Source organism: Muscardinus avellanarius (genome assembly GCF_963383645.1).
Source record: "Muscardinus avellanarius genome assembly, chromosome: 6".
In the NCBI taxonomy this organism is placed as follows: Eukaryota; Metazoa; Chordata; class Mammalia; order Rodentia; family Gliridae; genus Muscardinus; species Muscardinus avellanarius.
The window spans coordinates 123622509-123641071 of NC_137791.1; the positions used below are offsets into that span (position 1 = coordinate 123622509).

Sequence of the window (18563 nt, forward strand, 5' to 3'; positions counted from 1 at the left end):
CCAGATCACCTTGCTGGGCCACCGGAGTATCTGTTCAAGGCTCCATTTCTGGTGGGCCGCTCACACAAGTCGTTGTGTTACCTCATGGGTCACTTGGAGCGCCTATAAAGATCTTAAAAGATTGTAATTTGACAGACCTGCTAACTGTTCTTCCCTCAGCCAGAAAGAATAGGTGGAATAGGTGGGGGGCAGCCAAATATTATTTCATAAGGAGTCAGTCCCTTTATATAAGGGGTACACCATGCCCGAAGGAGAGCAAAAGGAAGGAGACTCACCCAGTTATCGCCAGTCTCTAGCTTTAGTTTAGTTAAGGTTTCCTTCAAGGTCCGATTCATTCTTTCTACCCATCTTGAACTCTGAAGTCTATAGACACAATGTAATTTCCAGTTTATCCTGAGTGTCTTAGCCAATAATTGAGTGACATCAGTGATAAACGCCGGACCATTGTCAGACCCCATATATAGTGGCAGGCCAAACCAAGGGAGAATCACAGTGAGTTTTTTAACTACTACCTGAGCTCTTTCGGTTTTGGTTGGGTATGCCTTGAGCCATCTGGAATAGGTATCTATCATAACCAAGAGATACCTGTATCCTCCAGGAGCTGGAGTCAGTTCAGTAAAATCAACCTCCCAGTGTTCTCTGGGGCTCTCACCTCTGAACCGGGTTCTTAATGGTTCCTGGTGTGGGGGTCCTGCCTTTACCTTAGCGCATGACCGGCACCTACTGGTCAAGTCTTTGGACAGTTTGTATAATCTAGGAATAAAATACTCTTTGTGAAGCAGTTCAGCCAGTTTGGTTCCTCCAAGGTGAGTGCTCTGATCTGTCTGGTCCGCAATCTGGCACCCCAAGACTTGGGAACTAAAAATTCTAGAATCTGGTAAATAGAGCCACCACTGTTTACCAGGTCTTGTCTGGAGATTTTGCACCATAGCTTGTTCTTCTTTGGAGTACATGGGCTGTGGAGGCAAGAGGTTTTCAGGAACTAAAGTTAGAACCTCAAGGGGCCCTACTGGTCTTTTGGCAATGCCCTTAGCTGTTTGGTCAGCGAATTTGTTGATGTCCCTTGAAGTGGGTGACCACAACTGCAGGTGGGGCCCAAATGGCTGCCAAAAGGTCGAGGATTTCTTTTGCATTTTTAATGTCCTTTCCTCCAGCCATAAGGAGCCTCCTTTCCTGATAGAGTGACCCATGAACGTGGACCGTGGCAAAAGCATATCTACTGTCAGTGTAGATGTTTACCCGCTTCCATCTGCTCCACTGGAGTGCTTCAGTCAGGGTGACTAATTCCACCCTCTGAGCCGATGTCCCATGTCCCAGTCCCACCTTACTTAGAGTTATCACTGCCACTTCAGCACATCTTGTACCATTTTCAACAAAACTGCCCCCGTCAGTGTATAAAGTCTCATCTGGGTCTGGCAGCGGTACATCCATCAAGTCTGGTTGGAGGGAACTGAGAGAAGTTAGTATCTCGTTACAGTCATGCAGGGGTTCCCTCCTCAGGGGTTGGTAATAAGGTGGCCAGGTTTAGTGCAGTTGTCTTCAGGAAGCTCACACGGGTAGGATCCAAAAGGAGGATTTGATATTGGGTTATGCAGGTGTTTGATATCCATCTATCCGGATGGCTCCATAAGAGAGCCTCTATATTGTGAGATAAAACAACTTGGAGGTTTTGGCCAAAGGTTAGTTTTGAGGCTTCCTCTACTAGCAATTCCATGGCAGCTATAGCCCTCAGGCATCTGGGCCAACCAGATGCCACTGGATCACGTCTCTTAGATAAGTATGCCACAGGTCTTTTCCATGGGCCTAATGCCTGAGTCAGTAGCCCTTTGGCAATACCTTGTGACTCAGCCATGAATAGCTGGAATGGCTTAATTAGGTCAGGTAAAGTTAGGGTGGGAATGCTGATGAGAGCCTGTTTTAGAAGTTTTAAGGCAGTCACTTCTTTTTCAGTCCAGTTTAAACTCGCCTCCCTTCCCCCTGTAGCCATATACAGGGGCTTAGCAATTTCTGCAAATCCAAGAATCCATAGCTGGCAATACGCCACTGCCACTGCCCCCAGGAACTCTCACGCCTGTGTCTTGGTTGTGGGTCTGGGGAATTTTAGGATAGTCTGGATCCAGCTGGTAGAGAGAGTCCATTCCCCACCTTTGATGTTATACCCCAAATAGGTCATCTCTGTCTGGCAGAGTTGTGGCTTCTTAGCAGATACTTGGTATCCCAGTTGATTCAATGTTTGCAGCAGACTCCTAGTCGCCCCTTCCCATTCTTGCTTGGTTTTGGTGGCCAGCAGGAGGTCATCCATGTACTGGAGTAGGGTAACGTCAGGGTGGCTGAAACAAAATTCTTTCAAATCCTGGCTGAGAGCTTCATCAAACAAAGTAGGAGAATTTTTGAACCCTTGTGGCAACCGGGTCCAAGTCAACTGACCTTACTACCCTTTTTCAGGATCTGTCCACTTGAAGGCAAAGATGGACTGGCTTTGGGGTGCTAGTGGCAAGCAGAAGAATATATCCTTCAGATTGAGAACAGTGTAAAATCTCTGGCTAGGCTTCAGGACACTGAGTATAAGGGTTTGGGACTGTAGGGTGGATAGTCTCAACCCTCTTATTAACCTCTTTTAAATCTTGAACTGGTCAGAAGTCCTCTGTTCCCAGTTTTTGGACAGGCAGGAGAGAGGTATTCCAGGGTGATTGAAATGGAACCAGAATTCCAGCCTCCCGGAGTTGGGTGACATGCTTTGCAATGCCCTTCCTCACCCTTTGACTCATTGGATATTGTCTGACCTGCACGGGGCATAGTGGGGTGGCCTACCAGGGACTGGGACTTCTTCATTAGAGTCCTTCAGGACCAGAGGCAGAAGGATCTGGGGAGGAAGGGGTCCTGGACTCAACTGCTGTGTCCAATTAGGCAGTTGGCCTGTGACAAGATTCCAGTGGTCGGTAACAAGGACTTGTCCCTTAAAGACATTTTCCAGCTCAGGTGACACCCTTTAAGCCATGAAGGCTGGTCACTTAATATATCAATCCAAATGTCTACAGAGGGTATTTGATCAGGGTGCCGTGCCAAGCGCTGACTGGTTCCATAGACAACATTTTGAACTGCAAAACAAATATTTTTATCTAAAGTGCCATTTGAGGGCAATCCGACACCATATGTTGGCCAATCAAGCTCAAAAAAATGTTTTTAGAGTGACAGCATCAACTCACACCACAATGTTCTCCCCATTTCTTGAAATCCTGAAAAATTTTAAGAAAAAATTCTAAGGGAGACAGGGTCCCTGAGGAGGATGATCCCTGCCCCACGTCAACACCAAACCGCAGAGACAAAGCACCACAATGAACATTTCCAGACCAACAGACAATTTACTAGGACCTTTGGCTGTCATCACAGTGGCAGGCATGGACCGGGAAAATAATGCGGCATCCCACTTTTCTGCAGTCCCAGTTGGAGCGCTCCCCAGAAACCAGAAAATCTGCATGACAGGCCTGTCTTACCCAATATTGTTGGCCGATGAGTTGAAGCTTCAAAAATTTGGATGATTTTAGAGACCTCTCAAAACTATTCCTCTTGGAACCCAGGACCGGGACAAGGGAGAGGTCTGTGCGGCATCTCGCTGGGGCCTCCAGATGTTACAGAGCACACCCAAACAAGAAGACCACCGACTCAAATTAAAATATAAATCAAGCCTTTAATACAGATTAGAATCCAGACCCAAGCCTCATCTGTCACAGCAGAGATAGCAAGGGCCCCAATCATAGTTAGCAAGCACCTTTTATACCTTTGCAATAAAGTTGTTGTACAAAATTGATTGGTTGACCTTTATGTAAATAAAGCAACAATATAAAGCTTGCAGTTGTGCAGGAAGGCATAGATCATTATGAGCTTATTTTGACATATTTTCTAGGTGTTTTGACATATTTTTCAAGATGTGGTTTATGTGAGTATGTCCAAAACACCATATGGCCTATTTATCTAACTGAAACATTTTCTAAACTAACTTCCTCTTGCTTCCCTCCTTTGTTCTCAGGCCTTGTTCTTTTCCTGTTTACGTCAAGGCAGGCCTTGACAGTACTAATTGGATCTAAGCATAGGTCTCTCTCCACACTTTCCACTGATACAGATCCTGAGTCTGTCTGAGCCTCTGCTATGTCCAACAGTATACTATACCCCCACCTTTGCTGGGTTGAACTGCAAAGTCGGTATTGTTGAACAATGCTCTGGATCTCTGGAGGGCAAGGTGAGCTTGGCCGCCACCTCTGCAAGTCGTAGCTGGTGTTTGTGCAGGAGGAACTGATGGCTTACAAACCAAATGATCTGTAGCTGCTTACTGTGTTTAAAGTCATTGATTACTGAGTCAGATACAGTGGAACAAGATGGCACTGCAGTGGCACTCATAGCCACAGCTGTTGAAAGCCGGCAGGATTCTATTCTGCTCTCTTATCAGTAGTCTAGATTTCTTTCCCTTCTGTCTTATACTTATCATGTTCTCTTTAAGGTTACGATGTTTTCTTGCTTTTGTAGGAACACTGCTTTTATTTATTTATTTTTTGTTTTGTTTTATTTCATTTTGTTTTGGTGGTACTGGGGTTCCTGGAAACTCTTCTACCTCCAGGCTACACTCACAGAACTATTTTATATTTTTTAAATTTGGAAACAGGGTCTCTTAAGCCAGCACGGCTGGCTTTGAACCTGCGGATCCTCCTGTCTCCGCCTCTCAAGCACGGGGATTACAAGCATGTGCCACCACACCCTGCCTGAACACTGCTTTTAAAGCAATGGAGATCAGATGTCTGCAAGACTGACATGTGCTGCTTCCCTCAGTCAGCATCTTCCCAGAAGTCTGCCTTAGTAATTTTATTTTTTAATATCTTATTGATGCATTGTAATCATACATCACATTGGAATACAAGACTTGAGAGGATATACAAGCACACATCATCCAATTGGTCCTCATCCAATCCCCATCCTATTCCCTCCCCCTCCCTCAAACCCATGCTTCATTGGTGATTATCTTTGATACATTTGTTTATATACTTCATGAGTTTTAAAGAGGTTCCATCCATTCTCATCCCATCCCCTCTAATTGGTCACCTTAATTGCTTCGCTATAGGGTCCTTTCTATAACTCGAATTCCTCCTGTTACCCCTTTCCTCCTAGATTTTGCTAATTAGGGGAAGCATCTGATTTTTATTTTCTGTGATAATTCTCTGTACATGCTACATTGCAAGTTCCGATCTCACTCTTAACGGGCCCAGTAGTGGCCTGGCCACCAAGAGGACTCTGATCCCGAACTCGCTGGCTCCAGCACCGGTCTTGCCTCATGGGAGGCCACGATTCTGGCCTCGCTGACCCCCGCACTGGCCTAACCCCTCAGCTAGCTCTCATCCCAGCCTCTGAGGCCCCAGCAATGGCCTTGCCTCAAGGCAGGTTCCGATCCCAGCCTCACTGACCATGGCACCGGCCTAACCCCTCAGCAGGCTCCTATCGTGGCCTCAGAGGCCCCAGCACTGACCTTGCCTCATGGCAGGCTCCAATGCTGGCCTCACTGGCCCTGGCACCAGACTTATTTTCCTCAGGCTCCAATCCAGGCCTCGGAGGCCCCTGCACCAGTCTTGCCTCAGAGCAGGCTCCAATTCCGGCCTCGCTGGTCCCAGCACTGGCCTAACCCATCTGCAGGCTCCAATACCAGCCTTGGAAGCACCAGCACCGGCCTTGCCTCAAGGCAGGCTCCGATCCCAGCCTTGCTGACCCTAGCACCAGCCTAACCCCTCGACAGGCTCCGATCCTGACCTCGGAGGCCTCAGTAGTGGCCTTGCCTCATGGCAGGCTACTATCCCGGCCTCACTGGCCCCGGCACGGACCTAACCCCTTGGCTGCCTCCAATCCCAGCCTCGAAGGCCCAGCACCGGCCTTGCCTCATGGCAGGATCCAATGCCAGCCTCGAAGGCCCAGCACCGGCCTTGCCTCATGGCAGGATCCAATCCTGGCCTCACTGGCCCTGGCATCGGCCTAACCCCTCGGCAGGCTCCAATCTCAGCCTTGGAGGCCTCATTAGTGGCCTTGCCTCATGGCAGTCTTTGATCCTGGCCTCACTGGCCCTGGCACCGACCTAACCCCTTGGCTGGCTCCAATCCCAGCCTCAGAGGCCTCAGTAGTGGCCTTGCCTCATGGCAGGCTTCAATCCCAGCCACACTGGCCCCGGCATCGGCCTAACCTCTCGGCAGGCTCCAATCATCACCTCGCTGGCCCCGGCACCAGCCTAACCCCTCGGCAGGCTCTGATCCCAGCCTTGGAGTCCTCAGCACCGGCCTTGCCTCACAGCAGGCTCCAATCCCAGCCTTGCTGACCCAGGCACCGGCCTAACCCCTCGGCAGGCTCCAATCCAAGCACCCTCTTCACCCAGCAGGTTGTCTTATGTTCCCAAGGGTGAGTGGTGGTAGCATTCTGCCCCTGGTTTTTTTTTTTTTTTTTTTTTTTTTTTTTTTATTGGTGCAATGTATTCATACATCATAATGGTATAAAGAAAATACTTTTGTAGACATACATGCACACATCGCCCAGTTAGCCCCTACCCAATCCCCACCCCGTTCCCTCCCCATCCCTCCTTCCCATACTTGGCTTAGTGGTTGACATCTAGTTTTATAGCAATTTATCTAGTATTAATGATGATAATCTCACATAACAGTTTCATTTGTCTGATGCCAAGCTTTTGATGACTTAAAGATAACATTTCAATATTTCTTTTTGCTTTCTTTCTTACCAGAGAATATTTTTTTCTTTTTTCTTTTTAGGTGAAACTATCATACATTTATTTATTTATTTTTCAGAAAAAATCTATCCTAATATGGAATATGGACTCTAGATACCCAAAACAATCTTGAAGAAGAACAAAGCTAGAAGATGTATATTTTCTGATTTCAAACTATATAAAGCTACAATAATTGAAACAGTGTAGTATGTTCTAAAGGCAGATATATAAGCCATTGGAGTTAAATAAAAGCCTAGAGATAAATTCTTCCATATAGTGTCAAGTTATTTTTGAAAAGGTTTCCATGAACATTTGGTGGAGGAAATACTAATCTTTTAACTAAATATTGTTGAAACATAATAATTACATGAAAAAGAATAAAATTGGACCCTTACCTACAAATATTAACTCAAAATAGATAAAAGAACTAAATATAAATCTTAATACTATTAACTTTTAGAAGAAATTCTGGGTCATAAAACCTCACAACATTGAAATTGGCAGTGATTTCTTGGATATGATTTCAATGGCACAGGCAACAAAAGGGCAAATAAACTCCTTAAAAAAAATATTGTATATCCAAAGATAATGTAAACAGAGTTAAAAGTTACTGATAGAATGGGATAAAATATTTCCAAATGCTATATCTGAAGGCATATTAATATTCCAACTAGAAATCCTAAAAATTAGCAACAATAAAAGCAAACAATACAATTTAGAGATAGGTAAAAGACTAAAATAAATAATGAATCTCCACAGACAACCAATCTTAGTTGTCTGTTGGATGGAAACTCTTGTTTCTCTGGTTCTGGTGTATGTTACCTATTTCTTCTTTGTAGTTAATCTCTTTGAGTATTTTCTCTAGCGCTGGTTTTGAAGACATAAATTCCTTCAGTTTCTGTTTGTCGTGGAAGCTTCTTATTTCCCCATCTAATTTGATAGAAAGTTTTGCTGGGTAGGAAATTTTTGGCTGGAAGTTGTTTTCTTTCAGAGTTTGGAATATGTTACTCCAAGCCCTTCTGGCTCTCATGACTTGGTTTGGGAAGTCTGGAGTGATTCTATTTGGTTTGCCTCTAAATGTCACTTGGCCCTTTGTTTTTGTTGCCTTTAAGATTCTCTGCTTGGCTTCCACATTGGTCATTTTGACAATTATGTGGCGTGGGGATCTGTTGCAGACTAATCTCAGTCGGGTCGTTATTGTCCGTTCCCGGTCAAATCCTCAGAAAGATGGGGCAAAAGGCAGGTGAAGTACTACAGAATCTTATCTGCAGCGATTCTTTCCCTTTAGGGACTAAATTTTCTTTAGGTCCCTAAATGACGACGCTTTGGAAAGAACCTGAGGTGGACAAAGGCTTCTTGAGCCAATGACACTTTATTACAAAAACCCCAAGAAATTTATACCCTTTACCAGTAAAGTTAAGAAAAAAGGGGGGGTGGGTGTCTTTCAGCTGGCTGTTGGCCCTCGAAGAATTAACTCCTGTTCCTCTCCAAGGTCTTGCAGATAAGCAGTTCCAGGTGGCAGCCTCCCAGAATAGTCAAGGCTTGGGAGCTTCTCGGGGAATCTTCTTTAACTTTTCCTGGAACTTTTCCATCTTTTGGGGCTCAGTTCATATAGCAAGTGTGGGGAAATGTGGTGATTCAGGTGGATGTGATGGAGTTTCTTCAGGTGTTGGTACCTTATCTTCTAAGTCTGAAAGCTTAAGCATACTCACAACACAGTTTGGCAAAGAAAATACCACAAACAACACCACAAGGTTCTTAGTTCTAATTGTCAGATGTATTTCCTTAACTGCTAAGCACTCTTCTTTAGACAACAAGCCTATTAAAAGCCTATTCATCTTTAATAATCCACTTCCCTGTCACAAACCCTCTGCAACCTGCTTCTAACTTTCTAATTCCTTCCTTTCCCAGTTGGGACTTTCTTATGATAAGCCCTTCTTCATGCAAAAATGCTTTTCTTACTCTTATGGTATTTCCTTTCCTTCATACATATATATTTAGAACATCTGTCCTTTATTTAGTCATATTCATTTCTAACTATGCGGTCAATCAACAGTCTTTTTCTTTGGGTCTATTGTATTTGGGCAGCTAAGTTGTTTATCAACTAAATTGCTTTAAGGTCACACATAAGGTTTTTCTCTGTCTCTAGGCAGGATTTCAAGGGTAAACGATTACTTTGAACTGAGCTACTTTGTCGGAGTTAATGGATAGTGATGAAGGTCGGAGGCCATTTGTGATTGCTGCAGCTGGGGTGCTTATCACAGTACCTGAATTCTGGCCAGTTTCTCATTATTGTTGAGCAGAGCCAAGGACGTTTAGACAAATTATTAGAGAGTTTATTTCCACGGACTCAGTTTCTTTTTATAGTCCCGATTTCACATCACTGGAGCAATTCGTGTAGAAAGTTAAAAGGAATAATAGTGAAGGGTATCTAAAAGTGGGGGGTACTTTGGCCAGAGACGATACCTCCTTCTCAGGGCTTTTTTGCCGATTAACTATGTGGAGTGGGGTCTCAACACATAGATGCCGAGGCAGCAGGATGTCTTGGCAGGGATCCTCTTCTCTGATCCTCTGTAACGGGAGTTCTGTAAGTTTCCTGGACTCTTGCTCTATGTTTGGAAATTTTTCTGCTATTATTTCCTTGAAAAGATTGTTAATCCCTTTGGTTTCACCTTCTTTTCTCTCCTCTATTCCAATTATTCTTAGGTTAGCTCTCTTAAAATGGGCCCATATTTCTTCAATGTCAGATTCCTGCTGTTGGATTTTTTTATCTAAATTAGAAACTATGCGTTCATTTTTTGAATGATCATCTTCTAGGAGCGAGATTCTATTCTCCATGCGGCCTAATTGGTTGTTTGTACTTTGAATTGATGCCTTTACTTCATTAATTGCATCCTTTATCTCTCTTTGGTCTCTCTGAATTCTTTTTGAAACACCTCTATTATTTCTACAGTTATTTTCCTGATTTAATCTTCTATAAATCTCTGAATTTCTGTTTTATCAGGTTCTGATGTTGTGGGGTTGTGGGCATTCATTGCTCCATTGTTATTCCTCTTTCCCATGATTTCAGAAGTTTGTGGCTTCTCTGGGTTCTTCCCTAGGTCACTACGACTTCACTTAAGGTGCTGTGGATCTCGAGTCTATGGTATCTCAGTTCCCACTACTCCTTTACTGGGTTGTATCGCAGAGTCTCAGACCCTGGGAGTCAATCAAGGCTGCTTTAGACCATGGGGGGGTGCCAGGTTGGGCATTCTCCTATGGTGTAATATGTCTGCCACCACCACTCCCCCACTGGGTCAAGTCCCTGGGAGTACAGTACTGGGATTTCTCCTCTAGGGGCCCCAATTTGACTCACTGTTGAGTGTGCACTTGGAGCTGTCGTGGACTCGGTGAACTCGCTGCTGCTGCCGCCGGTAACAATATGGCACCACTGCCGCGCCCTCACCCGTGAGGCTGGCGTATTTCTTTTCTGTTTTTGAACTCCACTCTGAGTCCCTGCAGGGTGCGCTGAGCCCAGCCCCTGGGAGCTTTAGATGTTCCCTGCGCTGAGAAATCTGCCGAATTTCTCCCGGCTGTCCCGCAGCGGCTCACCTAGGCTCGCTGTCTGCCGCTCCTCTCTGGATCTCGGTGGGCTGTTGAGTGCATTGGTCTGTAAACGTCCAGTGAACTCGCCGCTGCCGCCGGCAGTAAGGCGCTGCTGCCGTGTTCTCGGATGTGAGGCCGGCGTATCTCCTCTCTAGTTTCTGAGCTCCGTTATGAGTTCCCTTCCTTTCTGGAGCCTGGTGCTGCAAGACAAAATGGTGCCCGCCGCTTCACGCCACGACTCCGGCTGCAGCACGGCGGTCTGGTTTCTGGTGTCTCGTTTTTCCAGCCCTCTTTTTCTCTGTCCGTTAAAATTACATTTTTTGTTTCTCTGCTGATGGTGTTTTCTGGCTATGAAAGGCGCTAATTTTGTGGTAATAGAGATTGGTTGTTAGTGGGGCTCGTAAGCCCCATTTTGCTCCGTCGCCATCTTCCCGGAAGTCTTTCCCTGTGTTTTTTTTTTCAAAAGTTCCAGGTATAATGCATCAGATCTCTGCCTCCCCTGAGTACTGGCCGCTGCCATTGCCACTGCCTCCACCCTTTCAAATCTTTCCCAAGCTCTTTTTTCCACTCTACATGTTGTCCTGTGTTCCTAAGCATGTGCAACAGTAGCATTTGACATTTGTGGTAATTTCTCCAGAAGATAAGGTTGGTAGGATTAGATTTCTGCCTCTCTCAAATACAAGTCTCCACTGCCATTGCTGTGACTGCTTCCAACACTGCCTTCCTCCTAGGTCTCCGCTAAACTCTCTCCTTACAGGTGATGTCCAGGATTCTTAAGAATGTAGAGAAGAAGCAGTCCTCCTTCGCGAGGAATTTTTCCAAAAGTTCCAGTTCTGTTGTATAAGTTTTGTCTACATCTCCAGTATCCTGGCAGCTGCCATGGCCATCTTGACCCCTCTCTGATACTTTTCTTTTCTTTTTTCTTTTTCTTTTCCTTTTTTTTAAATAAGAGAAGACAGTATGTGTGGTTTGAGGAGGTTGTGAGATCAGGCACTTGGTAGCACTGCAGCCCAGGCCCCGATTCTTCCGGGGGTCCGGTGTGCCCCACACGACCCCTGCCCGGGGCCCAGGGCCCTGCAGCCTGTGCCCCAGTTCTTCCAGGGTTCCGGTGTGCCCCCTGCCTTAGTAATTTTAAAAGCAACCTATGTTATTGCCAACAAGTGAAAATTGAAAATCAATAAATCAGATATACATCTCAACCTAAAACCAGATAACTTTATTCTTACATTTTGATACTGCTTTAGGGGCAAAATGTTTTCTGCTGGCTTTACAACAACCAAAGGGCACCTCATAAGCTGGACATGATGGCACATGCTTGTAAGGCTGAGAGGTTGAGACAAGAAGATCATGGTTAGAGGACAGCCTCAGGTACTTAGTGAGGCCCTTTGCAACTCAGTGAGACCATGTTTTATTTTATTTTACTTTTATTGGTGCATTGTAATCATACATCACATTGCAATACAAGACTTGAAAGGATATACAAGCACACATCATCCAATTGGCCCTCATCCAATCCCCATCCCATTCCCTCCCCCTCCCTCAATCCCATGCTTAATTGGTGATTATCCTTGATATATTTGTTTATGTACCTCATGAATTTCAAAGAGGTTCCATCCTCCCCCATCCCATCCCCTCTGATTGGTTACCTTAATTGATTCTCAATAGGGCCCTTTCTACAACTTGACCTCCTCCTGTTACCCCTTTCCTCCTAGTTTTTGATAATTAGGGGAATTGTCTGGTTTTTATTTTCTGTGATATTTTTCTGTGCATGCTGCATTGAAAGTTCCAATCCCATTCTTGACGGCCCCAGTAGTGGCCTGACCACCCGGAGGACTCTGATCCCGAACTCGCTGGCCCCTAGCACTGGCCTTGCCTCATGGGAGGCCCTGATCCTGGCCTTGTTGACACCCACACCGATCTTACCCCTCAGCTGGCTCTGATCCCGGCCTCTGAGGCCCCAGCACCGGTCTTGCCTCATGGCAGGCTCCAATCCTGGCCTCGCTGACCCTGGCACCAGCCTAACCCCTCAGCAGGCTCCTATCCTGACCTAGGAGGCCCCAGTACCGGCCTTGACTCATGGCAGGCTCTGATCCTGGCCTCGCTGGCCCCAGCACTGGCCTTTCCCCTCGGCAAGCTCCGATCCTGTCCTCAGGGACCCCAGCACAGGTCTTGCTTTACAGCAGGCTCCGATCCCAGCTCCGCTGGCCCCAGCACTGGCCTAACCCCTTCACAGGTTCCAATCCCAGCCTTGGAGGCCCCAGCACCGGCTTTGCCACATGGCAGGCTCCAATCCAGGCCTCGCTGGACCCTGCACCGGCCTACCCCCTCGGCAGGCTCCAATCTTGGCCCTAGAGGCCCCAGCACCGGCCTTTCCTCACAGCAGGCTCTGATCCCAGCCGCACTGGCCCCAGCACCGGTCTCACCCCTTGGCAGGCTCCAATCCCCACCTTGGAGGCCCCAGCACTGGCCTTATCTCAGGGCAGGCTCCAATCCTGGCTTTGCTGTCCCTGTCACCGGCCTCACCCCTTGGCAGGCTCCAATCCAAGCCCCCTCTTCCTCCAGCAGGTTGTCCCACATTTCCGAGGGTGCACAGTGGTAGTATTCTGCCCCTGGGGTTATTTCTTCACAAGTTCCAAGTGTATTGCATCAGATCTCTGTCTCCCCTGAGTACTTGCCGCTGCCATTGCTGCTGCCTCCACTGTTTCGAATCTTTCCCAAGCTCTTTTCCCATACTGCATGTTGTCCAGTATTCCTAAGCATGCATGACGGTAGCATTTGACCTTTGGGGTAATTTCTTCAGAAGATCAGGGTGGGTTGGATCAGATTTCTGCCTCTCCAAAATACAAGCCTCCACCGCCATCGCGGCCACCGCTGCCAGCACCAAGTCCTCCTAGGTCTTGCTAGACTCTCTCCTTACAGGTGATGTCTAGGATTCTTAACAATGTAGAGAAGAAGCAGTCCTTCTTCGTGGGGAGTTTTCCCAAAAGTTCCAGTTCAGTTGGATATGTTTTGTCTGCATCTCCAGTATCCTGGCTGTTGCTGTGGCCATCTTGACCCTTCTCCAATATTTTTCTTTACTTTTATTTTTTTATTTTCCTTTTTGTTTTTTTAATAAGCGAAAACAGTATGTGTGGTTTGAGGAGGTTGTGGGAACAGGTACTCAGTAGCGATGATTTGTTTTCTTTCCTCCCTTCCAAGAGCAGAGTCCAACAGCCTCATCACACACAGCAGAATCTGCAGTTCTAAGCACACTATGGCCTAGCCCAGCACAGCAGTGTTGGGTTACTCTGGACCTTGCAGCTGGGCCTTTTGTTTGGTACCGGGCCTCCCGGAACTCGGGCTCGGCCTCCTGCCTCGCACCATGCCTTCTCTGGGGAAGGCTGGGCCGCCTGTCCCCCTCCTGGTGCTGGGGCCTTGCGCCCGGGCCTCTGGGGCTTCCCTTATTTTATTTTATTTATTATCATTATTATTTTATTTTACTTATTTATATATTTTTTGGTGGTACTAGGGTTCTTAGAAGCCCTTCTACCTCTGGGCTACACTCCCAGACCTATTTTTATATTTTTATTTGGAAACAGGGTCTCTTAAGCCAGCATGGCTGGCTTCGAACCGGCACGATCCTCCTGTCTCTGCCTCCCAAGCGCGGGGATTACAAGCGTTCGCCACCACGTCCAGCCTCTTATTTTATTTTTTATTTTTTATTTTTCGTGTTACTGGGGGTGGAACAGAGAGGCTTTCTACCTCGGGGCTATACTCTCAGACTTATTTTATATTTTATTTGGAAACAGGGTCTCATTAAGTTGCTGAGAGCCTCACCAAGTAGCTGAGGCTGGCTTTGAACTTATGCAATCCTCCTGTCTCAGCCTCCCAAGCATGGGGATTACAAGCATGTGCCACCATGCCAGGCTGAGACCCTGTTTTAAAATATGGAATAAAAAATAAGACTAGGGGTGTAGCATGAAGATAGAATATCCATGTTATATCCTCAATACTTAAAAAAAAAGATACCTCATCAAGAATTTTTCAAAAATCAAGAATTTTAAACAGCAGGAATAACCTACTCCAGGGTATTAAACAGACTGTTTTCTTCCTTCTTTGTGTCCATACTCATGTGAGTACCTCTCCATTTTCAGGAAATGCTGGACATAATGAAAGCGATATACGATATGATGGGTAAATGCACTTATCCTGTCCTTAAAGAAGACGCTCCCAGACAACATGTCGAGACATTTTTCCAGGTAGGAGAGAAAACCAAAGTCAGGGAGGGAGAGAAATTTCCTGATATCTGTAAAGCAATATGATGATTCAAAAGAATGCAAAATAGTTATTTTTACTTTAAAGGGATAAAATGGTAAAAACTCTTTTACTATTATTTAGAGTTTATTATAACACTGACAGTTAAACTTACTGAATATTCACTAGATCCTAGATTGAACACTAAGCAATTCTCATGTTTTACAAGTTTTTGCCTATTTTTGTCATTCAATTCTCACAAAAACTTCATAAGGTTATAAGTCCTCATGAGGCCCATTTTACAGATGAGAAAACCAAGGTTTCACAAGTTCCAGCAACTGCCTATACACTATCATATTTATTCATTCATTCACTCATTCTTTCTTTCATGGTAATGGGAATTGAACCCAGGGGCATTCAATCTCTGAGCTACAATCCATGCCCTATTTTATTTTTACTTTAAACAAGGGTCTAAGTTGCTAAAACTGGTCTTGAACCTGTGATCCTCCAGTTTCAGCCTTTCAAATCCTGGGATTAGAGGTATGTGCTACCATGACCAGTACCATCATATTTATTTATTTATTTATTATTTATTTATTTATTTATTTATTTGGTGGCACTGGGGTTTCTGGAAGCCCTTCTACCTCCGGGCTACACTCCCAGGCCTATTTTTTGTTTAATATTTTTATTTGGAAACAGGGTCTCTTAAGCAAACCTGCGCGATCCTCCTGTCTCTGCCTCCCAAGCGCGGGGATTACAAGCGTGTGCCACCACACCCAGCTAGTACCATCATATTTAGAAGACAGAATTTTACCTAGGGCAGTGATCTTCACATTATACTCTAGACCTTGCTGTTATACTGATTACGGGTTTAGCCTGGAACAATCCAGCTGTATGATTCATATTTCGGAGAAAGGAGTAGTTCTTGCAATGATGATGCAATCTTCCACATAAAACAACAGATGAGCTTTCTTTTCATTGACTTCAGCACACTGGAGTCAAGTGTGAGAGTATGAAAAATGTTAATAAAATTTTCTGAATACAATGTTTTGTTCTTTTCTTTCTGAACAGAAAATGGACAAAAATAAAGATGGGGTTGTTACCATAGATGAGTTCATTGAAAGTTGCCAGAAAGTAAGTAATGAAAAGAAAATGTTACCCTTTTGTTTTCATAACAGCTACAGTATCACCAGGGAGCCATGAACTGAGCAAAAGATCAAATGCCTAATTCTGGCACATCAGCAGGAAAAATAGGCCTACCATTTCGAAAACAAGCAGCAATTTACACATGCAATCAATATCAAAGTGTGTCTACTCTAAGGAAGGCTATGTAGAAAGCGCTGGAGATAGAAATTATACATTTATTGTGTTTTTGTTCTTCAAATCCTTTAGCAAGTATTCATCACTGACAAAAATACTTATAAAAAAAAAAGATTTGGATTCCCCTTTTCCCAGACTTAGCACATAACATATGTGTTTATCTATCCTATCTCCATAGAATTAGTTTTAGTTCAGCCAAGTATGTATCACAGGTCTAGTTTATATATGATTTCTAAGAGAACTATCATTGCTTTAGCGTAACATGGGCAGGAAGTGGAATTTTAGCTGAACACAGTAACGATCTCCAGTCTCTCTCTCTCTCTCTCTCTCTCTCTCTCTCTCTCTCTCTCTCTCTCTCTCTCTCTCTCTCACACACACACACACACACACACACGCAGAACAGAGTTCTCAGAGGAGAAATATGTTAATCTGTGAAGACAGTTTTAGCTTACCTAGAATTATTTCACTTGTTGTGTGGGTAGAACCACTAAGATAATCATTGAGAGAAAGAAATTGGTTGTTGCTTTTGGTTTTCTACTTTAAAATGGTTGTTTTCACCCTTCCATATGCCTGCTTCTCAACATACCGTAAAGCAGTAGTCATTGAAAGAATCAATTTGGTGATGTCAATTTGCTTAATGGTGGTATTTTGATTAAAACAAGTCACTAATGGCATTCACAATTGACAAGGACTTCTAAAATGTCCAGTGTGTCTCCATTACTCATTTCTAAGGTATATGCTCAACTGAACCCAGCTACTGTGTGATAGTTTTCTCCTAACCAATCCTTTCTTGGCATTGTGACCATTCACTGTTGAAGATGCCTAAAATCCACATGGAGTTACCATAACTGGCAGACGTAGAAAGAGGTATAATTATTGCAAACATTCATTTATCTTAATCCTCCACTTGGCCGTCTTTACCCTAACCACCAGTACTCAGGATGTTGGCACATAGTTCACACACATACTGCTTTTTTGAACTGTTTAAGTCTCTGTGATGTGGCTTGTGATCCACCTGAATTGTCAAAATTCTCATTTTTTTTTTCTTTTGATGCATTGTAATCATACATCTTAATGGGGTAAAAAAAGGTAGAGGCACACACGTGCACATAACTAGGTTAGCCTTTCCCTAATTCCCTCTCCCTTCCCTCCTTCTCATGTTTGGCTTAGTGATTGACTTTGATATGTTAGTGAATGTACATCATGTACATTAGGAAGCCTCCCTCTCTTATCCCCTCCCATCTCCCTGTTAGGTCGCCTTCTTTACTCATCTAAGGTTTCTCCTTCTTTGTTTAGAGTCCCTCTTATGACCCATTTTCTCCCTAGCTTCCACATATTAGGGACAGCATCTGATTTTACTTTTTGTGACTGACTAACCTCACTTAGCAAAATGTTCTCCAGTTTCATTCATTTCCCTGAAAATGACATGTTTATTTTTATGGCTGAGTAAAATTCCATTGTGTACACATCCCATAGTTTTGTAATCCATTCATCTGTTGATGGACATATTGACTGGTTCCATAGTTTGGCAACTGTGAATTGTGCAGTTATAAAAACAGATATGCATTTATTAGTCTGGTATTTTGGTTTCCATTCTTTTGGGTAGATGCCCAAAAATGGTATCGCTAGATCGATCGTATGGTAGGTTTGTTCCCATTCCTCTGGGGATCCTCCATACTGTTTTCCAAAATGTTTGCACTAATTTGCAATCCCACCAACAGTGTCTAGTTCTCACTTCTCCCCATTCTCACCAGCATTTGCTTTTGTTTGTGGTTTTTCTGATTGTCATTCTAATTGGGTTTAGGTGAAATCTCAGGGTAGTACTGATTTGCATCTCTCTGATTGCTAATGATGTTGAACATTTTTTCATACATTTATTGGCCATTTGAATTCCTTCTTTTGTGAGGTGTCTCTTTAGTTCCCTTGCCCGCGCGTTCACTTCGCCTTACCCCTGTGCCTCTCTGGTTTCCTTTCTGACACTGCCATTTGAGTTATATCCTCTATCAACACAAAGCAAGATTTACATAGAGCATTTGAACCTGGGAGACTCAAGAAAAGATAACTTGGGCTCTCCACAGTAATCTTTGTGGAAAGTGGATAGAATGGCATTTACATTTGCAAACACTATGTTAGCTTTGGTACAGGCAGTTGGTGGGAGGAGGCAACACTTCTGGGAACAGCAGCATACTTTCCAAGGCAGACACACTGAGTTTAATTCCTCTGTTTCTCCCTTACAGGATGAAAACATAATGCGCTCCATGCAGCTCTTTGAAAACGTGATATAACTCATCCAATCGATCCTCAGTCAAACAGACAAATGTGAACCGCTCTACCACACGTACAGTCGGAGCTACCACTTTTAGCATAGATTGCTCAGCTTTACACTGAAGCGCATTATGCAAACAAGCTTTTGTTTTAACATAAAACCACCCCGAAAAGATTTGATTTTTCCCATTACAAATTTGCTTCCTTTTCATAATGCCACTAAGTCTATGAGATGTTCTCATTCATTCCATACTCTGAATATTCAAAAGTACTAGAATCTGGCATATAGTTTTGACTCTTTAGCCATGGGATTATTGAGGCTTTCACAAATTGGTGATTTTAAAATATCAGTGGTTTTTTTTTTTTTTTTTGCTACTCATTTGTATGTATTCAGTCCTAGGATTTTAAATGG

The 18563-nt window shown here is 44.4% G+C and overlaps 1 protein-coding gene across 6 annotated transcripts in view; it reads left to right on the forward strand.

Moving 5' to 3' along the window:
* Positions 1-18171, forward strand: part of KCNIP4 (potassium voltage-gated channel interacting protein 4) — a gene marked incomplete at both ends in the record, with an annotated part of 1202216 nt that extends 1184045 nt beyond the window's left edge. For all 6 annotated transcript variants that reach the window (XM_080697130.1, XM_080697134.1, XM_080697133.1 and 3 more), the window contains 3 exons: positions 14467-14571; positions 15638-15700; positions 18124-18171. In XM_080697130.1, the coding sequence (XP_080553256.1) occupies positions 14467-14571; positions 15638-15700; positions 18124-18171 (216 nt within the window). The remainder of the gene's footprint in view (positions 1-14466; positions 14572-15637; positions 15701-18123) is intronic.
* Between the last annotated feature and the right edge of the window lie 392 nt (positions 18172-18563).